Source organism: Vipera berus (genome assembly GCF_964194415.1).
Source record: "Vipera berus genome assembly, chromosome: 7".
In the NCBI taxonomy this organism is placed as follows: Eukaryota; Metazoa; Chordata; class Lepidosauria; order Squamata; family Viperidae; genus Vipera; species Vipera berus.
The window spans coordinates 216,227-240,023 of NC_138209.1; the positions used below are offsets into that span (position 1 = coordinate 216,227).

At 60.1% G+C, this 23,797-nt stretch overlaps 4 protein-coding genes across 5 annotated transcripts; 2 read left to right on the forward strand and 2 right to left on the reverse strand.

Moving 5' to 3' along the window:
- Positions 1-599: 599 nt before the first annotated feature.
- Positions 600-6,939, forward strand: LOC308670774 (programmed cell death protein 4-like). Of its 2 annotated transcripts, none has more exons than XM_081332511.1 (11): positions 600-706; positions 956-1,265; positions 1,360-1,457; positions 1,884-1,997; positions 3,101-3,322; positions 3,411-3,508; positions 3,692-3,806; positions 4,473-4,580; positions 4,792-4,902; positions 5,034-5,173; positions 5,432-6,938. In XM_081332511.1, the coding sequence occupies exons 1-11, from the start codon at positions 647-649 to the stop codon at positions 5,481-5,483; spliced, it is 1,428 nt and encodes a 475-aa protein (XP_081188637.1). In that variant the 5' UTR covers positions 600-646; the 3' UTR covers positions 5,484-6,938. The 2 variants fall into 2 exon arrangements, with proteins under 2 accessions (XP_081188637.1, XP_081188636.1); XM_081332510.1 differs by having other exon boundaries at positions 617-706; positions 953-1,265; positions 5,432-6,939.
- Positions 6,940-7,900: 961 nt separating this feature from the next.
- MOGS (mannosyl-oligosaccharide glucosidase) lies at positions 7,901-11,466 on the forward strand (the record flags this gene model as incomplete). The annotated part of the gene is made up of 4 exons (XM_081332648.1): positions 7,901-8,237; positions 8,640-8,860; positions 9,262-9,452; positions 9,532-11,466. The coding sequence occupies 4 exons, from the start codon at positions 7,901-7,903 to the stop codon at positions 11,249-11,251; spliced, it is 2,469 nt and encodes an 822-aa protein (XP_081188774.1). The 3' UTR covers positions 11,252-11,466.
- A 467-nt stretch (positions 11,467-11,933) lies between these two features.
- On the reverse strand, positions 11,934-13,817 carry WBP1 (WW domain binding protein 1). The gene is made up of 4 exons (XM_081332091.1): positions 13,592-13,817; positions 13,396-13,498; positions 13,138-13,302; positions 11,934-13,050 (listed from the first exon to the last, which is right to left on the reverse strand). Exons 1-4 carry the CDS (start codon positions 13,673-13,675, stop codon positions 12,386-12,388), a joined length of 1,017 nt encoding a protein of 338 aa, XP_081188217.1. The 5' UTR covers positions 13,676-13,817; the 3' UTR covers positions 11,934-12,385.
- Positions 13,818-17,247: 3,430 nt separating this feature from the next.
- Positions 17,248-20,553, reverse strand: INO80B (INO80 complex subunit B). The gene is made up of 5 exons (XM_081332926.1): positions 20,211-20,553; positions 19,911-20,115; positions 19,563-19,681; positions 18,719-18,894; positions 17,248-18,207 (listed from the first exon to the last, which is right to left on the reverse strand). The coding sequence occupies exons 1-5, from the start codon at positions 20,269-20,271 to the stop codon at positions 17,743-17,745; spliced, it is 1,026 nt and encodes a 341-aa protein (XP_081189052.1). The 5' UTR covers positions 20,272-20,553; the 3' UTR covers positions 17,248-17,742.
- Between the last annotated feature and the right edge of the window lie 3,244 nt (positions 20,554-23,797).

The window sequence follows — 23,797 nt, forward strand, 5'->3', positions numbered from 1 at the left end:
AGGCTCCACGGGAGGGGGGAGGGGGGCTAAGCGGACGATGCGGCCCCGCTTTCCCGACCGCCCCGGAGACACAGGCTGCCGTGGGGGGGGGACGCCGGGGGTCTCGAGCGCTTTACACGAGGCTTTAACCCGGGGCTGGATGGGGGGGGCTCTGGGAGTGGAGTCCACCCATCCCAAAGGTTCCTTTTTTTTTCTTCCTTCGAAAGGCAACTGGACTTTGCCTTCCGGTTGAAGAACTGAAGAAGCTTCTCGGGTGGGAAGCGAAACGTCCTCAAGGAAAAACCCAAGAAAGTCCCGTTGAAGGGGGGAAAAGGCACGACGGAGCCTCTCCGCGGGCGCTCAGCCCGAGGGGGGAGCCCGTCTCAGCGCCGGTGCCGCAGCCAGCGCGAGCGACCCTCTCGGGCCGGCAGGGAACCGGCGGAGCAGGGACCCTCCCGGCTCGGGGCTGAGGCCGAGGAGCCCCCAGAGCCGGCGCGGCTTCCCGCCGCATCCGCAGCCCGAGCCCTCCGCGGGAAAGCGCCACGCTGGCCGGACTACGAGTTCCGGCAGCCTCGGCGCCCTCGGCCCCGCCTCTTCCGGGCGCGCTTCCGGCGTGGAGCTGGCAGCGGCGGCGGCGGCTGGCTGGTCGGCTTCCCTCGCGTGCCTCATGTCGGCCTCGGCCCTCCCGGGCGAGCTGCTGCGGGGCCACCGCGGCCCCTTCCCTCCGGCAAGTACCAAGCGCCTGCCCGCGCCCTGGGGCCCCTCCGGGCGGGGCGGCTCCCGCAGGCGGCGCTGCCATCGGCCGCCCTCCCCACCCCCCACCCCCCCTCGCTTCCCGGGCGCGCAGCCAGGCCGGAGCCCGGCGGGCGCGTGGAGGAGGCTGCCGGCCCCGGCCTGCTCCGTCCCGCGGAGGGGCGTCCCCGGAGGCCCCGATCGCCGCCGCGGCCCGGCCTGACCCCCTCCCCCCCCGCAGCAGCAGCCGCAGCAGGTCCCGGACGGAGCGGGCGGCGGCGAGGAGGAGGAGGAGGAGGAGGAGGATGCGCTGGGCGAGGAGCTGGAGGGCGGCGGCGGGGAGGCGGCGCCGTGGAGCCTGCAGGAGAAGGCGCTGCACGAGGCCCGGCTGAAGGCCAAGGCGAAGCGGCGCGTGCGGCGGGCCTCCTCTCGCGACTCCCATCGGGAGGCCCTCCCCGAGAAGGGCGAGCCGGAGCCGGAGCCCAGCAGCCCGAAGGGCAAGAACCACGACCGCAAGTCCCGCATGGGGAAGGGCCGCGGCCTGCCCAAGAAAGGTACGGCGGCCGCCCGCCCTGCTCGCCGGGCCGCCGCAGGGCTTGGGTGGTGCTGCGGGGGGGGGGCAGGCCTGACCGCCCTCCCTCTTTCTAGGTGGGGCAGGGGGCAAAGGCGTCTGGGGAGCACCCGGGGTGGTCTACAGCTACCAGGAGCCGGATGCCCGGGACCCCAACTACGACGAGGCTGCACAGGTACCGCCTGGGGCTGGGTGCGAGGCGTGAAAGCCTCCTAGGCTGAGCTCTGACCTGGCAGCGCTTGCAAGTCACGGCTGAGAGGGCGAAAGGAACAAGAGCCCCCCCCCCCCCATGCCCAGGCGGGCTTCCCCCCACTTCCTCCTCCTTCCCAAGTCCCCCTTCTCTTGGCCTGCCTGGAGGAGGCGCTGCATTGTGGGTGTCATTTGCTCAGAAGAGAGGAGCCTCTTACTTATTCAGCAGGGCTGGCGCTTCCGGCCACTCCTCCCCACCTGCAACAGACTCGGGCAGTCTAGATGGCTCAGAGGGTCCCGTGGCTCTTGAAGGGCCTGGCCTGAGGAGTGGGCTGCTGCTGCGCTCTGGCCAAGGAGAGGCTCAGCAGGAGGCCCAGGAAGGGGAGCTTTAATGACCGCTGGGCTTTTTCAGGGAAAGACCGTCTATGCCACGGTGGTGCCTGAGCTGGAGAAAGAGGAGCTGGAGAGGACCGTGCAGCCGATGGTGCTGGAGTATTTTGAGCACGGAGACACCCTGGAAGTGGTGGTGAGTCTGAGCAGGAGCAGAATCCCCCAGGGTCTCTCGGGCGGGGACCCCCCCTCCCCTGCAAGACAGAGCCCCTGGACCAACTACAGGCACAGAGCCGGGAGGAGGCGCTGGGCTGTGTAATCGGCAGAGACTAATTAGTACGCTTGTCTCTAGTTCAGATGGCTGTGCTCAGGGTCGCTTGGTCAGCCGCTGGATCCAGGCAATTCAGCTGGAAAGCCCGCTGAGACATGGAAAGAAAGAAAGAAAGGGAAAGAGGCCGCCTTAGAGAAAGGGGGAGGGTGGGGGACGAGAACTTCAGAGGCTCTTTGGGGCTGGACCAGGGCGCTGCGTTAGAGGTCTGCCGTTTTCCTTCGGATTTTCCTCCAAGCCTGCCCCTGGCTTAGCCTCGCTTGTGTCCGGCCACCTTGAACGTCTTGAGAGGGAAGCCAGAAACCAGCCAGGGTAGCCTTCCCGGCCAAGGGGACCGCCAGACGGGGACCCAGCAGAAGGGCTGATGGAAGCAGTGCCTCCCGTCCGCTGGGCCAGAGAGCTCCTTCGAGCGCTGTTCTTAGGATGAAGACCAAAGCTTCGTAAGAAGCCGATTGGTTTCTTTTTAAAAGCCAAGTTCTTTTATATGTTGAAAAATTGGTAGAGTTTTAACATGGATGGTTTAACTGAGTCGACTTCTCTGGAGCAGTTTGACCTGCTGTGTATTTTTTTTTTAAATTCCATTTATATCCCGCCCTTCTCTGAAGACTCAGGGCGGCTTACAAGCTTAGCAGTAGCCTTCATTCTATGTATATGCCTGCTTATTAGGGCTTTCACACACACCCCCAAGCGGCATTATTACAAAGTCAGCTTAATTGCCCCCAACAATCTGGGTCCTTTTGGCCTTTCAGAGAAATTTCCTCTGCATCGGACTGGTGAGGCCTTTTAAATCATGTGATTGTCTCTGAAGATAATCTCATTTTTATTAAAAGCGCAGCTCCTGCGGGCCGATTTAAACCCCTCACCTAGGCAGGTCAAGGCAGCGTCTCTGCTGCTCGCGGAGAAGCCTGGGATGGGCTCCGGGGCCCCGGCTAGGCCTCGCCTCGACTGGCCACTCTTCCCCCCTCTGTCAGGAGCTGCTTCGGGATCTGAACTTGGGGGGTCACAAGGCAGCCGTGTCCTCGCTGGCCGTGGTGCTCTCCCTGGAGGGAAAGGCCAGCCATCGGGAGCTGACCTCCCGCCTGCTCTCGGACTTGGTGGGGAAGGTGCTGAGTGCCGAGGACATCGCGGCTGCTTTTGACGGGATGCTGCACGACCTGCCCGACCTCATTCTCGACACACCTGAGGCGCCGCAGGTCAGTCCTGCCCAGGAAGGGGAGGGGGGGCTTTCCTCTTCCAGTCACCGTGGCCCCTGACCTTGCGGCCCTTGTCTTGCCTGTGCAGATGCTGGGTCAGTTCATCGCCCGCGCTGTGGCGGACCACGCGCTGCCCCTCAACTTCCTCGAGCGCTACAAGGGGCGGGTCGACTGCGAGCACGCACGGTGAGAGGGCCGGCCTCAGGCGTGCCACGCCCTCAGGGCACTCGCTGAGATTGGTGGGTCCAGCCTGGTGGAGGGAGGACGACCTCTGCGCTAACATGGAGCGTGTGAGAGACACAAGACGCACAAGCCAGCCGACCACCTGCTGTCGGCTGGGTTGCTGGACGCGCTTTTCTTTCCCTGCAGGGCTGCCCTGGACCGTGCTGCCGTCCTCCTGCGCATCAAGCGGGACGTCAATCGGTTGGACAATGTGTGGGGCGTGGGGGGCGGCCAGAGGCCAGTCAAGCATCTGATCAAGGAGGTGAAGAGCTGCAAGGGGGGGGGCCTTCAGGCTGCCCTTAACTGCCCCTCCGGCGGTTCTGGGGTGGCCCTTGGATGCTTAGCCATCTGCCAAGCGTACGTGTTCGAGACGGGATGACTGAGCGAGGAATGTCTTTGGGGCCAGGCATGCGGAGGGAGGGAGGCTGAGGCCTGCTCCATGCCGGGGTTTGCTCAAGGAAAGCCATCCATCCAAAGTGCTGCAGGCCTCAGGAATCAGAGACAGTGAAGTTGCAAGGCTGCAGGAGCATGACGAACCAATTCCAGGAACTGTTCTTATTAGTTAATGCATTCAGGCTTGGTACTGAAAATAGCTGAACAGGCGAGTGCCAGACCCAGTTTACGGAAGTTATTAAAAAGCAGCGGTGAAGCAAAGAGCAGCTCTCTGTCTAGGAAGGGGTGCTCAGAGGAGAGGGGCCTTGGGGACCCCAGGAGGGACTGGGCAGCGTGTGCAGTGCTGTGAAATGGGAGGGGGGGGGGAGAGACAGGAACTATAAAGGGGCTGGGGGGGGATGAGGGGCTGGGGGACTACAGCAATCAGATGCTGAAGCCGGAACCCACCCAGGCTGTGGTCTGGTGCAGAGCTCTTCTGCCTGCCCAAAGGTCTGGAGGCCTTGCTGCAGTGCAGCCCCTAACTCCCCTTCCCCAGATGAATCTCCTGCTGCGTGAATACCTGCTTTCTGGAGAGGTGTCTGAGGCCGAACACTGCCTGCGCCAACTCGAGGTGCCCCACTTCCACCACGAGCTCGTCTACGAGGTAAAGAAGGGGGGCAGGAGCTGTTCTGGAGCTGATGGGGAGGGAGCAGACCGTGATCAGGCTGGCCCCCTTGGCATGCTGGTGCCTACCAGGGCCTGCTTTGCCAAACTTGCCTGCCGGCCTCTGGGCTGATGCTCGGCAATCCCTGCCTTGCCTTGCCTGCTCTTGCTTTGCGCTCATGGCAGTTCCCCCCCCCCCGTGTTCCTGCCAGGCCGTGGTGATGGTGATGGAGTCTTCGGGAGATACGGCCGTTGCCATGATGGTGAAGCTGCTGAAAGTGCTGTGGCAGACGGGGCTAGTCACCCTGGATCAGATGAACCGGGTAAGACCTGGAGAAGCTCCAGCAGCCTCACATGCCACCTAAAACTTTGTGTCACCCACGGTGCCATAAAAAAGGCGGTGGCTCCTGAGACCCTGCCTGCAGCAAGCCCCTCTCCTGTCTGTCTGTCTCAGGGCTTTCAGCGGGTCTACGATGAACTTGGAGACATCAGTCTGGACGTGCCGCTGGCCCACAGCATCCTTGAGCGGATGGTGGATCTCTGCTTTGAGGAGGGTGTCATCACCAGACAGCTGAGAGAGACCTGCCCTGCCCGGTAGGTCCCACCCAAGCCTTTTTGTCTGGGGGAGGGAACCGTGTTGGCTTCAGGGAGGGGCTGACCTTCCCTCCCGCAACCATTTGTGCCTGGCCTGTTTTAAAAAGGTTTTGTGTTCCTCTTTGAGGGCTGTTGCTTGCGCTTGAGGGCGCAAGAGGCAGCCGGTTCAGGCAGGAGAGGATCGAATGGTCTTGCGAACAGCCCAGGGGAGATCCTGGTCGTACTGCACCGGCCTGTAACTCCCCTCCTTCTCCTCAGGGGCCGGAAGCGCTTTGTCAGTGAAGGAGACGGAGGCCAAATCAAGCAATAACTGGAAGCTTTCAGCACCCCCTCCCCAGCAATGCCTTCAACCCAGCCAGACCTGCCAGTCAATAGGAGCCTGGAAGTCTTTGCTGAGCACCCACCGTACACCCACCCCCACCCACAGCAGCGTGTCCAGCGGGCAGGAGAGCTCTGTCAGGAGTGAGCCGGGGCAACTGCGCTTCTGCCTGACCGATGGGGATGGGTGGTGCGGTAGAAGCGGGAGGATGTGGAAGGCTCGGTCTCCTGCAGGGCATTTTCACATGCGCACTCCCTCAGCGCGGCTGCCACCAGCGATGCATCTCAGGAAGCCTCAGGCCAGCTGGAACTGCCGCAGCGGGGCCCTCTGGACTGGCTGGGCAGCCGGGCTGAGAAGGCGGAGGACGGGTGCTTCCCTCGCACCCTCTGGCTAGCGCAGAGCAGTTGGTCCCTGCCTCGTGCAGCCGGTTCCAAAGCACTGTGGGAAAGGAAGTCAGCTGGACTCCCTACAGCCAAAGAACCTCTGTTCCCAGGACCCCTCAAAGCCCCTTTGCCACCCACAGATGCAGGCGGGGAGGGGGCGGAGCTGGCTGGGTTGAGGGCTGAGGAGAGAGCAGCCGAACACCGCAGGGCTGATTTTGCCTGGGTTAATGGGGAGCTGCTTCTGCTTGGCGCTGCCCACGGCTGGCAAAGAGGCAGAGCAAATGGACATCAGTGCCGGAGGGAATTGTGCCAAAATGCTTAATGGTCTTGCAGGCAAAGGTGGTGGGGATGGGTGGCTTCAATGGGAAATTAAAATAATGATGTACCCAAAGGGCTCAGGCATCTCGTTTCTTACTGCAAACAGAACAGCTATTTGGTCATTTGTTTTGGGCAGTAAAAGTGGCATCTGACTCACAAAAACACAAGTGTAGAGTGTCTTACAAGGAAACACCCCTCCCCCCAATGCACAGGGTTCGATGTGCAGCTGAAGTTCCTGAATAGACTCAAAGGAAGAGCCGTTTCCATATGAAATACTCCGTTGTGAAGTTATAGGTTTAGATCTCAGAAGATAAAATCATAGGGCCGGCAGGGACCTCAGAGTCTTCTGGTCAAGGCAGGAGCTTTACACCATCCCGGTCCAATTATTGTCCAGTCCAGTCGTGTTTTTGAAGACCTCCAGCGATGGAGCGGCCACAATTCCCAGAGACGAAGCTGCTGCTGCTGCTTCTAGACTTTGTGTCTCCTTGACAAGCACCCACCCTTTACTTCTTGTCCTGCTCTCTGGTGCTTTGGGGAACAATCTCTGCGACAGTTCTTCAAGTGCTGGAACAGTCACCCTGTCCCCGCTAGTCCTTCAGTAGGCTGGACGTCCCCAGCTCCCTCAACCATTCGCCATACATCATACTAGCCTCCAGACCCTTTATCGTCTCTCTTGCTCTTCTCTGTGTGCTTTCTAGGGCCTGGCTATCTTTTTTTTCCTACAGCGGCCAGAACTTGTCACCAGTGTGATAGAAAGCAGTATTATCACTTCTTGTGATCTTGACAATAACGGAGCTGGAAGGGACCTTGGAGATCATCTAGTCCAACCCCGTGCTCAAAAAGAAAACCCCATGCCATTTCAGACAAATGCTTGTCCAGTCTCTTTTTTAAATCCTCGACTTCTGAAGGCAAGCCATTCATTCCACTGAACATTCCCACTATCAGGAAATTTATTCTTAGCTACAGATTGTTTCTCTCCTTGATGAATTTCCACCAGTTGCTTCTTGTCCGGCCTTCGGGTGCTTTGGAGAATAGGTTGACGGCCTCTTCTTTGTGGCAGCCCCTTAGACACTGGAAGACCGCTATCATTTGCCTGAAATGGTTTGGGTTCTGTTTGAGGAGGGGGTTGCACTAGAGGACCCCAAGGTCTCTTGCAACTCACCGATTTAGCCACTTCGTCAAAGGCCGCGATAAGGTTTGTCCGTTTACATCATGGAGAAAAGCGGATCGTTTTCAAGGAAGGCCGCGCTGCTCTCTCGAACGAGCCGCCCCTTCGCATCCCAAGCAACAGCCGAGGTTGCAACCAGCGGGGGGGAAGGAGGAGAGAGGCGCCGCCCTGCGAGGCCAAACCGGGGTCGGTTCGCTCCCGACTAAGGCGGGTTCCCGGGCCCTGCCGAGCCGTCCCCGCGCTCTCCTCCGTTGCGCTCAGCCGGGTCTCCGTGTCGAGCGCCGGTTGAGCCTCCGGGCTCGGGAGCCAAGCAGGCGGGCCGGCTCCTGCGGGACAGGAGGCCACGAGGAAGGCGCACCGAAAGGCGGGGCGAAGGGGAGACTCCCCCCGCCCACGCTCAGTCACGCGCGGTGGCGAGGCCACGCCTCGAGCGGCAGGAACTCGCCTTCCCAGGGTGCCTCGGGGCGCGAGGGCGGCGCGGATCCTGCCCGGAGAGGCGCAGGGACACGCCAGGGCGCCGGCAGGGGAGCGCAGGACGGATGGCGCGCGAGCGGCGGCGGCGGGTGGCGGGCGCGGAGGGCGGGCGGGCGCAGGAACGGGGCCCGCGCGGGAGCGGCCGGCGGGAGCGGCCGGCGGGCGGGCCGGCGGGGCTGGCGCTCGGGGCGGCGGGGCTGCTGCTGCTGCTGCTGCTGCTCGGCTGCGGCCTTTACGCCCGGTGGGGGCCCGCCGCGCGCCTGGTGGCCCCGCACGCCGCGCCCCGCGTCCTCCCGCCCGGCAGCACCGGCCCCGCCGCCGCGCCCGCCCGCTTCTGGGGCTCCTACCGGCCCCAGGTCTACTTCGGCCTGAAGACGCGCAGCCCGCGCTCGCCGGTGGCGGGTGAGCCCGGCGCTCTCTCTGCGGGGGCGGGGGGGGGGCGTCGCCCGGGGGCCGTGGCTGCTGGGGGGCCGGGGGGAGAGGCCAGACCGGCTCCCGGTCGGGCCCCGGCTTTGTTGGCGGGAGTCAGCGGCTCCCGGGTTGGAGAGCCCCTGAGAGCGGCGGAGACCCGGCGGCCCCCGTCCCCCCGCCGGGGGGGCTTTGGCGGGGGGGTAGGGGGGAAAAGGCCGGGATCGACGTCTCCGGGCTCAGGCGCTGCGTGAGGAAAAGAAAACGGCTTCCCTGGGTGGGCGGCGAGCCTCCCGGTCCCGAATCCGGGGCCGCCGAGGAGCGTGGCGCGGGCTCCGAGCTGTTGGCCAGGTGGCCCGGTTGCCGCCGGGCGTCAGTTGTGGCTTCCTCCCGCAGGCTTGATGTGGCTGTCCCAGCTGGAGGGGGATGTCCGGCTGCGCCACACCTGCGAACAGAGTGACGGTCTCCCCCGCTACGGCTGGCTGCTTCATGATGGCACCCATTTTGGGGTGCAGGAGATCCGAGACCTCGGTTTCAGCCTGCAGACGGAGTTTGTGAAACGTCCCGGTGGCCAACACGGCGGGGACTGGAGCTGGAGAGTGACAGTTCGCCCAGGAGTGAGTGGGGAGAAAGGGGCCTGTTTTACCTGGATGGGTTTTCTTAGTGAAACGTTTCTTATCTGTTCCACTTCCTTACTAGCTGGACGAGGATGGTTGGTAAGGATGGTTGGTTGCACGGGTCCAGCTGCTTGACTAGGCAACGTGGCTGCCCTTGGCTGCCCTACCTGGTCAAGTTTGGAAGTTCAGCTTGTGGCCTCCTGTGGCTGGAAAGGGCTTTGTGCAACTCAGGTGTTTCCCCAGTTTTTGGCAAGCCCGTCTGGCGTTTTCCACTCTGTACCAAAGGAAGCAAATAAAGGCTGTTTTTTTCTTGGATGGGGGGGTGTCCAATTACAACCACAGCTGGAGGGAAGCAAATTAAGGGGGTTGTCTGTTTTCTTTTGTCATCTTTGTGCATTTAGAGGGCGGGCCCCAAGCCCCACTTTATTTCCCTCCTCTTCTACATGGCCACTGATGGGCAAGGAACGCTACAGCCTGTCATAGAGGAAAAGAGTCGACTGGCGTCGCTAAGAGGACAGACGGAAGAACTGGGGAACTTCACTGTGACTTTCAAGCAGCCCACCACTGAGGCCGGCACCCCCCTTTATGCCAGGTACGGAACATTGTTGCTCAGGAAGTGAGGGGCCGCTGTCTCCCACAGAGATTTCCCACATCCTTCTCTCTCACACCAGATACAACTACCTGCAGGCAAAGGCGGAAGGACTGCATCGCCTGACTGATGTGGTGAAATCAAGCCTGACTCCGCGGTTTTCCTACGCTCCGCCGGGGCTCCCCAAGCAGCACTACTTTGGCGTGGACGCTTATCACAGCCAGGCAGTGGACAGAGAGTTACACAGCCAGCTCCTAGTTCACCAGGTGACAGTGGCTGTGCCCTGCCGCGTGGAAGTTGCTTTTGAGTCAGGCAGTGTGCCTGACCGCCCTGACCGGCTCCTGGCAGACACGCTGACGCGAGAGCTGGACAAGCACGTGGCCACCTTTGAGCGGCGCTTTGAGGAGAGCTTCGGCCTCTCCAGCAAGGGCTTCTCTGCGCAGGAGCAGCACTTTGCCCGGGCTCTTCTCAGCAACATGCTGGGCGGGATGGGCTACTTCCATGGGCACTTGTGGGTGCAGTCCCCCCACACAGTGGGCCCCCAGCCGTATCCTGCGGGGTCTCTCTTCACAGCAGTGCCCTCCCGCTCCTGCTTTCCCCGGGGCTTCCTGTGGGATGAAGGCTTCCACCAGCTCCTCCTGGCCCACTGGGACCCAGCCCTGAGCCGGGAGGTGCTGGCTCACTGGTTCGATCTCATGAACGCTGACGGCTGGATTCCGCGTGAGCAGATCCTGGGGGACGAAGCCCTGGCAAAGGTGCCCCCAGAGTTTGTGGTGCAGCACAGCCAGACGGGCAACCCCCCCACTTTCTTCTTGGTGCTGCAGCAGCTGCTCCGGCAGGGGGCGGTGGAGCAGGAGTACCTCCGGCGCCTTTATCCTCGCCTGCAAAGCTGGTACAGCTGGTACAATCACACGCAGGCGGGACCCTTGTCCTACACTTTCCGATGGCGTGGCCGGGATCAGGACACTCAGCTTTTCCTGAACCCTAAAACCCTGACCTCCGGGCTGGACGATTATCCCAGGGCCTCCCACCCCTCGGAGGACGAGCGGCACCTGGATTTGCGCTGTTGGATGGCTGTAGCCTCCGCCGTGATGGCCGAGGTGGCCGCCCGGGTGGGAGAACCGGAGAGCAACTACGCGCACATGGCCAAGTGGCTCGCAGACAACGAACTGCTCGAGCGGCACCACTGGTCAGAGGCTCTGGGCACTTTTGCCGACTATGGAAACCACACACAGGCTGTGGCCCTGGAGCGTGAGCGTCTTCGGGCCCCTCCTCCTGGCCAGCCCTCACCCATTCCAAGGCTGGTCCGAGTGGTCCGGAAGTCACCCCACTTGCAGTTTGTGGGAGGGGCCCTTGGCTACGTGAGCCTCTTTCCCCTGCTGCTGCAGCTCCTGAGCCCCAATTCCCAGCACCTGGGCAGCCTTCTAGCAGACATGAAGAACGAGCAGAAGCTATGGACGCCCTTTGGTTTGCGTTCCCTGTCGCGCAGCAGCCCCTTCTACCTCAAGCACAACACAGAGCACGATCCCCCTTACTGGAGGGGAGCCATTTGGATCAACATGAACTACCTTGCAGTGCGGGCTTTGCGTCACTACAGCCAAGCAGAGGGGCCCTACCGGGAGGAGGCTACCAGACTGTACCACAAGCTGCGCACCAACGTCATTGGCAACGTCCTCCAGCAGTACCTGGACTCTGGCTATGTTTGGGAGCAGTATAATGACAGCACGGGCCGGGGGCAAGGGTGTTACCCCTTCACAGGCTGGTCAGCTCTGGTTCTGCTCATGATGGCAGAAGAATACTGATCAGCCTGCTGGTGGGTCTGCATCCCTGGGCAGCTCAGCTGGAGTGGCTGATGCAGGATTCTGGCAAAGGGACACAGGCGGCGTTGACTTTTTCCTCTGCCCTGCTTCAGGGGTTGGCATTCCAACTCGGAGAGTCTGGTGGGCAAGTGCCTAAATGTAAGAAATTTCACATTGAAATAAAGCTGTGACCCTAAAAGCTTTAGCTCCCCTCCTTTGGAAGCCTAGGCAACAAAGGCATTGAACAGGGGTTGGTGATAAGGTAGCTCCATATGGCCCTATAGAAATGGGGGGTGTTACTGCTCCCACCAAGAGATAAAAGCCTCCGGCCTGCGGGGGTTTAAGGAGCAGCAGCTGCTCTTCCACGGAATCTATGAAGCCCATGAAGCACAACTCACTGATTTGGTACGATGGGGAGGCAAGACTTGGGAGAAGCCCATCTTGTGAGAAAGGGAGGTTTAAACCCATGACCACGTCAAGGATATTTAAACTGGGCAAAGAGTGCACTGATTGGCACATTAAACCCAATTTGGTACGATGGCCTGCTTCATCCAGTACGTATAGGGAATGTTTTCCGTGCCCAGTTTAGAGCAGCTTCGTTTGATGAACCAACCTGGCAGGCAGCTCCTCCAGAAGATCAACACAATATTCCTCCCCCCCCCAACCACACAATGGAAAGTGCCTCTCAGGATTTCCATGTCTGTTTAATAAGAAGCACACAGTGCTACCAGGTGCTGGTAGGACACTGGCCGAGGGGAAGGCCAGCTCCCCGCTCCCAGGGCAGAACAGGTGTTGGCACCAGCCATCTCTTCATGCAAACAAACCCCAGTGCAACCTGGAAATGGGGGGGTGGGAACTGAGCCTTCACCTATGCCATGCCTTACATCAAAGCTGGAGCACAGCAGGAACCACACATACACACGTACAGAGCTATCACTATAGTTATGATCCAGCACGCAGCTCCCCACTTGGCCCTAGCTGCTGCCAAGGGCTCTGGGTTCCTGTCCCAAAGAGGGAGGCGGGCAGTAATGGCAGAGCAGGAAAGGACCGAGGAGACGTCCGTATGGCTGGGCAGACAAGTGAGGGTAAGGCGGTAATCCTCCACAGTGAGCAATAGCAGCCAGGCTGCCCTGGTGCTCAGTCTCCAAGGTGGGTGGGGCAGCCAAGCACAAGAGCCCCACTCGGGACAGGCAACGTTGGTGAGGGGGGCAGCTCTTCGGCGCCCCCTTCGGAAGGCTCCCTCTGCTGACCGCCGGCTGCCCCTTTGGCAGGCAAGTGGGCACCTTCCTCCTCCTCGCTGTCCTCGCCTGCAGCCTCTTCCTCGTCTTGGCCCCGGCCCACCTCGATCCCGGAGTCCCCCGTCAGGCGCCGGTGCCGCGCGTGGCTACTTTCTTCCCGGGCGTCGGGCCCCACCTCCCCATCGGAGGGGCGCCGCGAGTCGCTTCCGAAGAGCTCCACGCCGGAGGAGAAGAGGGCGTGCTTCGGGGGCGCAGGCGCCAAGGGGCCGCCCGGCGGGGCCGCCCGCCCACCGCCGTCCCCCGCGGGGCGGCCGCAGACCCCGTCGCGCTCGGCCTCCCCTTCGCCGGGGCCGCCGGCCTCGGTGGCCGACAGGGAGGTGCTGCTGGGGGAGGTCAAGCAGCTGGACTCGCAGGAGCAGCTGGAGGAGTCCTCGGAGCTGCCGGTCAGCGTCGGGGAGCCGGAGCCCCCGAGGAGGAGGACAGCGGCGCTGTAGGGGGGCGGCGGCGTGGCGGGGCGCCGGGCCACCTCATCGTAGGCCGGCAGCTTGAAGGCGGCCAGCATCCCTGCAAGGGAGGAGAGGCGCAGAGCTCAGGGCCGGGGAGGGGGCCGAGGGCGGCCCCCCTCCCGGGCGCGCAGGGCGAGCCACTCACGGAGGTCCCCCGCGGGGGGCGGCGGGGGGTTGCAGGCACCCTGGTAGGCGATGAGGTTGATCTCGCGCTGCCGCTGCTGCTGCTGCAGGCGCAACTTGGCGCGGCGGTGCCGGTAGGCGCAGCAACAGCTGAACAGGATCAGGACCGTCCAGAGCAGCCAGAACCCTGCGAGGAGGACGGGCGGTGAGCCGGGCGCGAGGATGATGATGCCGCCGCCGCCGCCCGCCCGTCTCCCCCCGCCCGCCCCGCCCCGCTTACACCAGAGCTCGTAGTAGTAGATGCAGCAGCCGGTCTCGCCGCAGCAGTGGCCCGTCTCGCAGACGTACGGCTGGCTCTTCACGCCCGGGCAGAGCTCGCGGGCCTGCCGGGAAGACAGCAGCGCCGTCAGCCCCGCCCCGCCCCCCTCCGCCCGCCCCGCCCCCTTCCCCCCCCCCGCCCGCCCGCCGCGCCTCACCTGCCGCTCCCGGCCCAGCAGCGCCGCCGCGGCCCACCCGGACTGCGCCTCCCTGCCCGACGGAGGCGGCCGCGGCGCTTCCATGGCGGCCCTACGGTCGGCCCGGGCGCCCCCCCGCCTCCCCGCTCCCCTCGGCCATCCCGCCCCGCCTCCCCGCTCCCCCGGACAACCGGACGCCCGCCGCCGCCGCCGCCGCCATAGCTCCCGGCGCGGCTCCCGCCCTGCCGCCGCCCGCCGCCAATCGGCTTCTCCCGAGGGCCCGGGCCCCAATCAGCTGCGCGGCGGCCGTGCCCGCCACCCAATCAGAGGCCGCCTTCGCCCCTAACAACAGCAGACAAAGGCGAGCGGAGGGCCCGCCCCGCGGACGGCTGACCCCCCTAACGCCACTCAACCTGCTTCGGCGCCGAGGGCTGGGCTGGGCCAGGAAGATTGACGCGTGAGCCAACCACCCGGCTTCAAGGGGAGGAAGCCGCCCTCTTAGCGCGAGGGAGGGGCCCGCGCTTGCGGACCAATAGGAAGGGACGAATGTGCAGGCGGTCACGTGACGGGGGCGGAGGGCCAGGCTTCCGGCTGCGTGCTCCGCTCGGGGGGGGGGCGCTCTCCCCCGCCGAAGGCCGAGGGGCAGGTCCGGCGCCCGCGTCTTTCCGCAGCTGCCGCTCTCGTGCTCGCCCCTCCGCGGGACCTCCGAGGCCGGAGCGGCTCGTGCTTTCCGCAAAGTCTCCAGCCCCCTTTTTTGTGGGTCTCCCCTCCCCCCCCCAAAGCCCCCTTCGGTCCCAGACGGTTCGCGCCCGGCTGTAGGTCGATCCCGGCCAGCCGAGAACTCTTCACCGGACCGTCTGCTCACACCGGAGCCGGTTTTGCGCTCGCATCCGGCGCTTGGCTCCGTTCCCACGGACCTCGACCTCCTTGGCACGGGAGCAGCTCGGGGAGGTGAACGTGAAGCCGTTTGGCCTTCAACCTGCTCGGCTATCGGCGCCTTCCTCTCCTCGGACGGTTCTGCCCTTCTCTTCTCCGCGTCTGCTATGCTGCACGCAGCCGCCCAGATACGTTTCCCCCCAAATAGAGTGAGATTGAAGATACCTGCGGTAGCAATTTATGTTTCGCATTTCTAAACTGCCCACGTGCCTCAAAATAACTACTCTCCTCGTGAGATCACTAAATTCCATTAGTGACTTTTAATTTCTAAGGGGTACCAATAATTATGTGCGTGCCTTTTTCATTTCACTGTTTACAAAAAATATATTGTCTTACAACAAAAGTGTCTATGGAGATTCTCAATCAACCAGACGGTGGTTGTCCCAAAGATGCTTTTTCATTTATTCAGAACTGAAGAAGCTTCTTGGATGAGAAGAGAAACATCTTCAAGCAAAAACAAAGGCCAATTGCCTTTTGACTGATCCAGGGATTATGGAATTAAGAATAGTGGGAGCCATTGTATTTTGTCAGTTTCAACTTTTTTTCTTCTACTACTCATGTCCAATTCTCAGAGACTGCCTGGTCAAAACCCTACCTACAGTCCTGGAAGTTTTTCAGAAATGGTTTGTAACTGCCCCCTAGGTATGAGAAAGTGATTAGTCCAAGGCCACCCAGCTGGCTTTGTGCCTAAGGTGGCACTAGAATTCACGGTCGCCCTGTTCTAGCCTGATGCCTTAGCTGCTGACCTAAACTGGTGTAGTGTAGGTTTCACTTTATTTCACAGTAAATAGGGATTCTTTGGGGAAAATGGAGATGTAATCTCTATCCGGAATCTCTATCCCTTCCTGAACAGCCATGTCTTGACATCTCTTGGAAACGGAGAAGAGGCCACTCACCCGTGGCCATGTTTACCATGGAGTTTACCCCTCCCCAGAACACCTGCTCCACCCCCCTCCATCCTCCCTTGATAGGCGAGGAGCCTCAATAGGCACCTTCTACCCCAAGCAACGCAGGGCGTTATGGGGAGTTAGCAGTGCCTTAAATTGCTGTTGGAAACCAACTGGCAGTGGACCAGCAGTATGGCAAGGCAAGTTCCTGTTGCTGCCCGAGGGGTGCACGTGTGTTCAAGAACAAGTTACAGCAACATCACTGCAGGTGACCCGAGCTGCTCCTGTGACAGGAGTGGCTGCAATCAACACACAGGAAAGCTGGAACAAAGCCTTTCTGGCCAGGGCTCCTAATTATTTTATCAGTACAAGACACAAGGCCCTAACCCTATCCAGAGAAAAAAGTGACATTGCAGATGCATTATTCTGAGTAAACCTTACATGGTTTAAGTCCGAGTCCCTTCCCTCTCACACACACACACCTGCCCCTTGGCCCAGAATGCATAAACAGGTGTCCTCGGCTTTCAGATGACCCTCCCACCACTCCAGTGGATTGCCTCATTCTCCCCAACCTTTGGCAACAGTTCAGGGAGAGGATTAATACATGGGGCACCCCAACTTTTCCTTTCCCATAGCCACTCTTTGGCATCTTCATAGTCAACAGCACCCACAGGGCAGAGGGTCCCCTCATCCCAAGCCCCTCCTGCTGGGAACCTGCTGCTTGTGAGCAGCCAGGTTGAGAATAATTAGCTGCTGTTGAAGCTGGGCAGGGGCTGCTCCCACCCAGGGTTGGCGCCCATGAAAGGACACAGAGATCTCTCGGGGTGAGGGCTCTGCTGCTCCTGGGATGAACACCGAACCACGAGGAGCGGTGGACCTCGTTTATTTATAGTATAAGCAACCAATGATGTTTTATTATTGTTCAAATCAACCAATCAGGATTAAATGGTTTTACATCATGCCAATCCTGCATGATTTAAGTACACACGTGTTCTTCTAAACCAGGGGTGTCAAACTCAATTTCATTGAGGGCCGCATCAGCATTGCGGTTGCCCTCAGGGGGCCGGGTGGGTATGGCCTGGGTGGGCGTGGCCTACTGGGTGGGCATGGCTAGAGTGCATATGGCCTACTGGGTGGGCGTGGCCAGCTCTACATCGTTCGCATCAAGGGTGCCTATGGGGGCCTGGGCAGGAGTGGGACAGATCTGAGGGTCTCTGGCAGAAGGAGAGTCTTTGAGCCAGGGCCAAGGCAGTGGGGGCTGTTCCCTCACTGTTTCCAGGATGGCTTCGCGGGCCACATGAAACCTCTTCGCGGGCCGGATCCGGCCCCGGGCCTTGTGTTTGACATGTCTGTTCTAAACCTATCCTGAAAGGAGACATTGGTGTTAATAGTAGATTCAAATACAGTAATGACCAATCACCTGCAGGAGGCGTCAGAATTTGCCTTATATGGAATAGCCAATGGTGTGAAAGATTCAGTAATTATGCCTTATATGGCTGTAGCCAATGACATCTCTCCTAGGTTTCTGTTTACTTCCTTATTCATGATTCACTGAAGACTTTCCATGGTAGAAAAGTACTAGCCAGCTTCATGTATAGGAACAGAGATCATGGTTATTCCAACACCCTCCCAAAAGGGAAACCAGTACTTGGAAGCGCAGATTCTGGCCCGTTGCAAGGAGCTTGGGCTAAGGGGCCGGGCAGTACCAAGGGCAGGGGGAGAGCAGATGGCCCTGCAGCCACCACCTCCACCACCTGCCAAAATCACCCCTGAATCTTCCCAGTTTCCCCTTGGAGAACCTCGTCAGCAGGAGGAGCTGAGGAAGGAACAAGGAGGCCACCTGGGCTTCTCAAGTTAGTTTCAGGGTGTCTTTAATGTTGACAATAAATCAATTTTACTGCAGGCTGCCTGACTTAGTGAAGACCTGCGAATAACCAGCCACTTTTCTCTGCATCCTGTACAAATGAGAGTACTCCTGCTTCCATCCGTCTTGGGGAGAAGCAGCCCACAGAATGACCAGAAAAAAATGCTTGTCGCCATTGCCCCCGTCTCCCAAGTCCAAACACACACCAGGCTCCTCTCCTCCCCATTGCAACAGGCCAAGGGGGATGGAGCCCTCAACTTCCGGCGCACTCCTGAAGTCACAGCAGGAGGAGGAGCTGTCCAAGGGGCTCCCAATGGGCACAGCCAGCGACGTGCTTCTGGCTGGAGTGGCCGCTGCTGCTGTGCAGATCCCAAGGCACCTTGCCCCTCTGCCCGCAGGCACCTGGGAACAGGGCTGGCCCGCCTCTTCCAGACCACAGAGGCCTCTGGGGTGCCCGCCAGGCACCGGAGCGTCCACCAGAGAGACTATGCTGGCACCTCCTGAAGCAGCAGGTTCTTTTTGTAACAATCCAGGCTGCAAAGGGGGATCCCAGTGCGGGAACAGGAGTACCGCTTTAGGTTGGGGCAGCCGATGACCCCACATGGCATGGGGGGAGGCACGACCCTCGGGAGGGAGGGCAACAAGGGCAGGGAAGTTCCGGGTGGGAAGGAGACGGTGATCCCAGAGGCAGCGCTGCGGTAGCTCACGGTGGGCACTGCTGCGCCTTTGGCCTTGCGCTCACGCAGCGTCTTCACTTTGGCCTTGCTGGTCTTGGTGAGGCGCTCGATGGTTTGATTCTTGTTCTCCTCAGCCTTTTTGGCAGCCTGGAGCCGCCGTTTACGAGCCCGTTCCTCCCGCTTCACCAGCATCTCCTCCGTCAGCTCCTTGGCCTTGTATCCCATGGGCAGCTCCAGCAAGGGCTGGCCCTGCTGTTTATGCAAGAGGGCTTTCTGCAGAGAAAGAGGAGAAGGGATGGATGCAGAGGGAAGAGGAAGGCCTCAGTGCCGCCTTATAGCACCAGCAACAGCCAGGGGGCGCCAGGGTTATTGTGCCATCCCAAGAAGGGCCTCCCCTAAAGCCATCTTGAGATGCCAGTGGTCCTCCCTGGCTGTGCCCCGAGTCCTCACCTCTGGGCCCAATCGAGATTGGGTGGTCCCTCTGCTCTCAGAACTGGCAACTAGGATCGTGGGGCTGAGGGCAGCGGTATAGACCGAGTGTGGACAGAAGGAAGGAGGCTGACTTCCCACCTCCTTCAGGGTGGGCATGGCTAGAGAAGAGACACATGCCTGGCTGCTCGGAAGCGGAAGGGGAACCGTAGCAGAGTAAAGTAGCTGGGGACCCCGAGAGCCTCTCTCCTTCCCCCACCTGAGCTCACTGTTGCTGCCGTGGATGAAAGGTCTCTTCGTTGCCCAGCGGTCTACTTGGCCGCAGGAAATGTCTGCATTAGGCCTAGTTCCTCACCTGCCGGGCAGTGAGCAGGGACTCGTCCACCTCTTTCTTCAGTTCACCATTGTCATCCAGCTCCCCCCGCTCCAGGGCATCCAGCCACCGCTGCTCCTCTTCTTCCTCCCGTGCCGGAAAGCCCATTTCTGGATCAAGTTCCGGCAACGGGGACGGCTCCAGGTTGCTGTCTTCATCTGCAGAGAGAGGAGGTTTCACCTTGAGTCTGACCAGGGAGGTGGAACATCTCCTTTGTTGATGCTAATTTGTATGTTGGCCTTCAATTCAGAATTTGTGGGTTGGGTACAAAGAACAACAGGGAGATGCCAAGATGGCAGCAAATCTTTGAGAAAGCTTATTAAGAAAATAACAGCATCAGTGAGTCTTCCTCAATCCGCTGCAGTGAGCCAAGAAGCAATAATTTTCTCTGGAATCCTACTCAAAAAGGGGTTGTTTTCAGCCTCTCCCCTTCTTTCACCCTCAGAGTGGTCTCATTTCAGGTGTTAGCAAACAATGGCTATATACTGTGAGGATTAAGGGTTCGGCAGGTATTAGGAAATAATTACCTGGTTGGGGTCAGACCTGGAAACTCGTCTGGCCACTCACCAGAGTAAGTAGGAAGAGCTAATCAACCTCTCGTCCGGCTGCTGAAGCCCACGGACAGCCCTAAGGGCAGATGTTGGACACAGAAGGGACTTCAATGTGTTTTCCACAATTGCTTACTGGCCAGGCCTGTGACAGCCAGTTACGGCAGGGTGGGGGGCGGGGAAGAACTGGGTGGCTGGATGGAAAGAAGGGAGCCGAAGCCCCCGCTGCTTGCACTCCTTCCCAGGCAACCGGGCCTCTCAGAGCCGGTGCTGCTCACCCAGCCACGCCCGGTACTGCTCGATGGGCACACCGCCTTCCACGGGCTCCTCCTCGTCTGCCCCCGCCAGTGGGGAGAGGGACCGGGGCCTCTCCGGGATCACGCTGAAAGTCGGGACGCTGCAGGGAGAAGAGCAGGCTGGGCTTCAGGCCGGCCAGGGAAGAAGCTGCAGGTCAGCTCAGCCCCGGAGGGTCGGGACCGGGAGGTCCCCGGGGTGGCCAACGTCTCCCGCCCGCCCGCATCTCCTCCCCGGTCAGAGTCTCCGGCCGGCGGGGAAGAGGCATCCGCCGCGGGCACGAGAGCCGCTGCCTCGGCCCTGCCCGCTCCGGGAGCCCGGCGCCCGCCCACCTCTTGGTGCCCAGGATCTGGCCGCCCAGCTTGATCTTGAGCTTCAGCTGCGGCTTGGGCAGGGCGGCCGCCGGGTCCGGCCCGGTTTCCTCCCGGTGGTGCCGCTTCTTGTGCTTCTTCTTGTGCTTCTTGTGCTTCTTCTTGTGGGCGCCGTGGCCGCCCGGCTCCTCCTCCGCCGCCGCCGCCGCCGCCGCCGCCGCCGCGCCTGCCGAGAACGAGCCGCTCAGCTCCCCCCCGCCAGGCAGCGCCGCCCCCGCCCCGCCCGCCCCGCCCGCCCCGCCCGCCCCGGGCCCCGCTTACCCCGCCGGCCGCCCTCCATCCTGCCGCCCGCCGCCTCCGCCCGCCGCCACGCCTTGCTCATCCTCCGCCGCCGCCGCCGCCGTTCCCCTCCCGCCGGAAGTGGGCGGCCGGAAGGAGCCGGAAGACCCCTGGCACAGGGCCCCGCCTGCCAGGACCGAGGCCGAGGAGCGCCACGGCGCAGGCGCCTCCGTTGCCCCTCCCCGTCCCGCTTCAGCCTCCCGAGGCGATGGGGACCGCGGCAGTGATTCTGAGGGGAGCCGCGGAAGAAGAAGAAGGAGACTCCTCGAGGGGCCGCTCGGTCGCTTTCCCAGCTCCGGCCACTTCGAGCTGGGTCGGCCTTCAACTCCCAGAATCCCCAGCGAGATGCGGGAGTCGAAGCCCGGGCAGCCTAGAGTGGCCGGAAAACGCCGATCGAGACGGCGGCCGGTCAGGGACAAAAGCGAGCGATCGCGCAGCGTCCGTGGCTTCTGCTCAGGGGCTGCGTGGGTGCGCGGGAAGGGGACCGTCCGCAGAAACCGGGGCGGCTCCTTCCCGTGCCCGAGGGGGGGGCGTGCCCGGTTGGGCGGGGGCGGGGCGCGAGCGGAGGCGAGAGACGCCCCGGAAAGGCCCGAAGAGCCCCCGCGGGGCTGGCCCGAGGGAGGCTGTCTGGCCCTCCGGATCTCGGCCTCCGGGCCCCCTCGTCCCCCCCCACGGGGGTCTCAGGATCCCCCCTCTTCGGCCGCTTCCCTCCCCGGGACCGAAGGGAGCCTGGGCTCTGGGTCGCGGCCGCGGCTGGGCTGAGCCGACGGCGAGGACACGAGGGTGGATGCCCAGCAAGGCTGGCGGCTCAGCTCGCTCCCTGACCCGGTCTAAGCATGTGGGCACATCGCGGGGGGGTCTGGGTCTTAAAAAACGTGAGCTGTGCAGTGGCTCCAGGAACGATTCCTACTCTGTGTCTAGAGAGCGAGCCTGCCCGTTTGGACTCTTAGTCCCATAGTGTGTGTATGGGGGGGGCAGTTATTTTTGTTTGAGCCCTGCTCAAATAGAAAAATACTAATGGCACGTTGAATAGAAAGATGCCTTAAGGAGCACCAAATGTATCAACGTAAGGATTTTAGGAAGGTGATTAGCAACAATGATGCATCTTATTATATTTATTTATTTATTTATTTATTTATTTATTTATTTATTTATTTTAATTCCATTTATATCCCGCCCTTCTCCGAAGACTCAGGGCGGCTTACAAGCTTAGCAGTAGCCTTCATTCTATGTATATGCCTGCTTATTAGGGCTTTCACCCCCCACCCCAAGCGGCATTTTTACAAAGTCAGCTTAATTGCCCCCAACAATCTGGGTCCTCATTTTACCTACCTCAGAAGGATGGAAGGCTGAGTCAACCTTGAGCCTGGTGGGATGCGAACCTGCACTAATTGCAGGCAGCTGGTGTTACTTAAGGAGGCATTAGCCCACTGCTCCACCAAGGCTCTTATTGAAAAGGTATAGGTCTTCCCAATCAATAGATCTTAATCTTAAAATATTCCAGGGGTTCAACTTTTGAAAATCTAGTAGTGTATTAAAATACTGGTACATTAAAATACTAGTTAAGCACCTAAGCATTACATTAAAGCAAGCATTTTGTAGATCCAGCATTTTATTCAGTTAGTTGGATTATTGTTTGATTCTTAAGGTAAAGTATTTTGACTATTTTTCTACTTCAAGTTGTCTTACAGCACATGTTTTATCATCTTATCGAAGCTCTTTTTATATTTGGATATTGTAGGAATGTTTTATTGGTCAATGACTGCCACAAAGGTGTTCACTCATTCACACAGTGGTAGGGTTTGAGTAGGCAGATTGTGACACACCATGGCCAGAATCTTGACAGTCTTGAGCACTGCCAAGACGAGCATGCACAAAGGGCCACCAGGTCCGTCTCTTGCTTGCATGGTTACAAAAATGTCTGGGCAGGGTAAATTGTAGAAGGACCAATCTGGATACAGGAGGAAACATGGGAAAGAGAGAGACAATCTGTTTTTACAATCTGTTTTTACTTCAGTGTTTACTTTTAACACGCCCTGATGTAAAAGAGTAAAGCCCCAGAGTCATTTCAGTGCCAAGTGGAAATGCATGTTAAAACAAGCAGAGTTCCAACTTCCTGAAGACTCTGCTTTGTACTCCGAAGCACTCCCCGTTCCCCAGTTGGTGAAGCCACCAACTGGATCAGCTGAGCCTGACATCCTAGAATACAAAGCAATGTATTATGAACCACACAACGGATCAACACGTGCAGAAGGGCATAAGCAATGGGTGTGTGTGTGTCAGTATTCTTGGCCAAGAGAGGTCCTAGCCCGGGCAGCTGTCCTCGTGGACAGTCACAGGAATCAATGATCAGGTTTAAAAGGAGGCGGTTCCTTCCACTGCTCTGACAAAGGCCTGGTATTTTGCTCCTCTTGGTGAGAGGAACACCACTGGCTGGCATTCTGCTCTTTTTGATCTGAGCCACAACGGTGGTCTCAGCCCCTCCCTAAGTAGGCAGCACTCTGGTGAGGATAAAGAAGTACTGGCATGGCTCCAGAGTTGATCTGGGGAGGCTGAAAAGTAATAGGCACCCTCACAAAATGGCTGTCCCGTCAACAGAGCTTCATTGCTTAAAGGAGCAAGGTGGTCTCGGGTCCTGGGAGGACTTCTTCCCCCTCGGTTGACTGCTCTCTCTTTGGCCTGGGGAAATGTGCCCCTTCTGCTGTGCCCCAGTCGCAGGAGGACTCTGCTTCAGGCTGGCCTTTGCTTCTGGAGTGGAGCGGAACCCCAAACAATCTCATCTGAAAAATCAGATTGGGTGCAGGAGGAGCATTGAAGCCGCCCTGGAGGCCTCAGCTTTGGCCACCATGCTCCATTTTCTCCACCAGAGACAGACCCACACGCACACCACGCGGGCTGCAGCACTGGACAGGTCCCCCACCCCGGGAAGAATTAAACTGCTCCTGACTGGGAGGGGAACACCCAGAAAGCCCTTTTTCCTGATTGCTCCCCTCTGGTGTGAGGCAGCCAGGAACATGTTGTGGCAGGCGTACCCCACCCTCGGCCTAACTGTTTCCCAACCGGAGGGAAGGTGCAGCCACAGTCCTTGTACCTCCCAGAGTGTTGTGGGGGAGGCCAGCCCTTCCCTGCCAGGTGCTTCCAATCCTTGCCTGACATCTGGGAAGGCCTGGCAGGGTTGGGGGGAAGGGAGGTTCCCCCTTTGAAGGACTTGCCCGGCAGGATTAACCCCATTTCTGGGTCAGGACAATACATTAAACCGTTGCGGCACATTAAACAGTCTGGCAGACTTCATGCTTCACACCAGGTGGGGGTAGAAGAGGGTTGGAAAAGTCTCTCGCTGGCTGAACAAAGGACGGAGGGCTGATCCAGAACTCCACCGCAGCCTTCTGGATCCCTTCCCTGCTATTTTATTTTTTCTCTCTACTTTTGATTCTGTTTTCAGTCCCTCTTAAGCCAGCAGGCAGCCCCCTTTCTCAAGCTGCTCCTCCTGGTGTCCGGAGGCCAAAGGGGCAAAAGAGGGGCAACCCTGACCCTGCCTTGGTTTTCAGGTTTCCACATTTAAATTTAAG

Bases quoted from the DNA above. Each gene is read 5' to 3' on its own strand.
- INO80B (XM_081332926.1), bottom strand. From the start codon at position 20,271: ATGAGCAAGGCGTGGCGGCGGGCGGAGGCGGCGGGCGGCAGGATGGAG. The intron at 20,116-20,210 runs GTAAGCGGGGCC...CGTTCTCGGCAG, and splicing joins GATGGAGGGCGGCCGGCGGG to GCGCGGCGGCGGCGGCGGCG. The intron at 18,895-19,562 runs GTGAGCAGCACC...CTCTCTCTGCAG, and splicing joins GCAGTACCGGGCGTGGCTGG to ATGAAGACAGCAACCTGGAG.
- LOC308670774 (XM_081332510.1), top strand. From the start codon at position 647: ATGTCGGCCTCGGCCCTCCCGGGCGAGCTGCTGCGGGGCCACCGCGGC. The intron at 3,509-3,691 runs GTGAGAGGGCCG...CTTTCCCTGCAG, and splicing joins GTCGACTGCGAGCACGCACG to GGCTGCCCTGGACCGTGCTG. The intron at 4,581-4,791 runs GTAAAGAAGGGG...TGTTCCTGCCAG, and splicing joins ACCACGAGCTCGTCTACGAG to GCCGTGGTGATGGTGATGGA.
- WBP1 (XM_081332091.1), bottom strand. From the start codon at position 13,675: ATGGAAGCGCCGCGGCCGCCTCCGTCGGGCAGGGAGGCGCAGTCCGGG. The intron at 13,303-13,395 runs GTAAGCGGGGCG...TCCTCCTCGCAG, and splicing joins CTACTACTACGAGCTCTGGT to GGTTCTGGCTGCTCTGGACG. The intron at 13,051-13,137 runs GTGAGTGGCTCG...CCTCCCTTGCAG, and splicing joins GCCCCCCGCGGGGGACCTCC to GGATGCTGGCCGCCTTCAAG.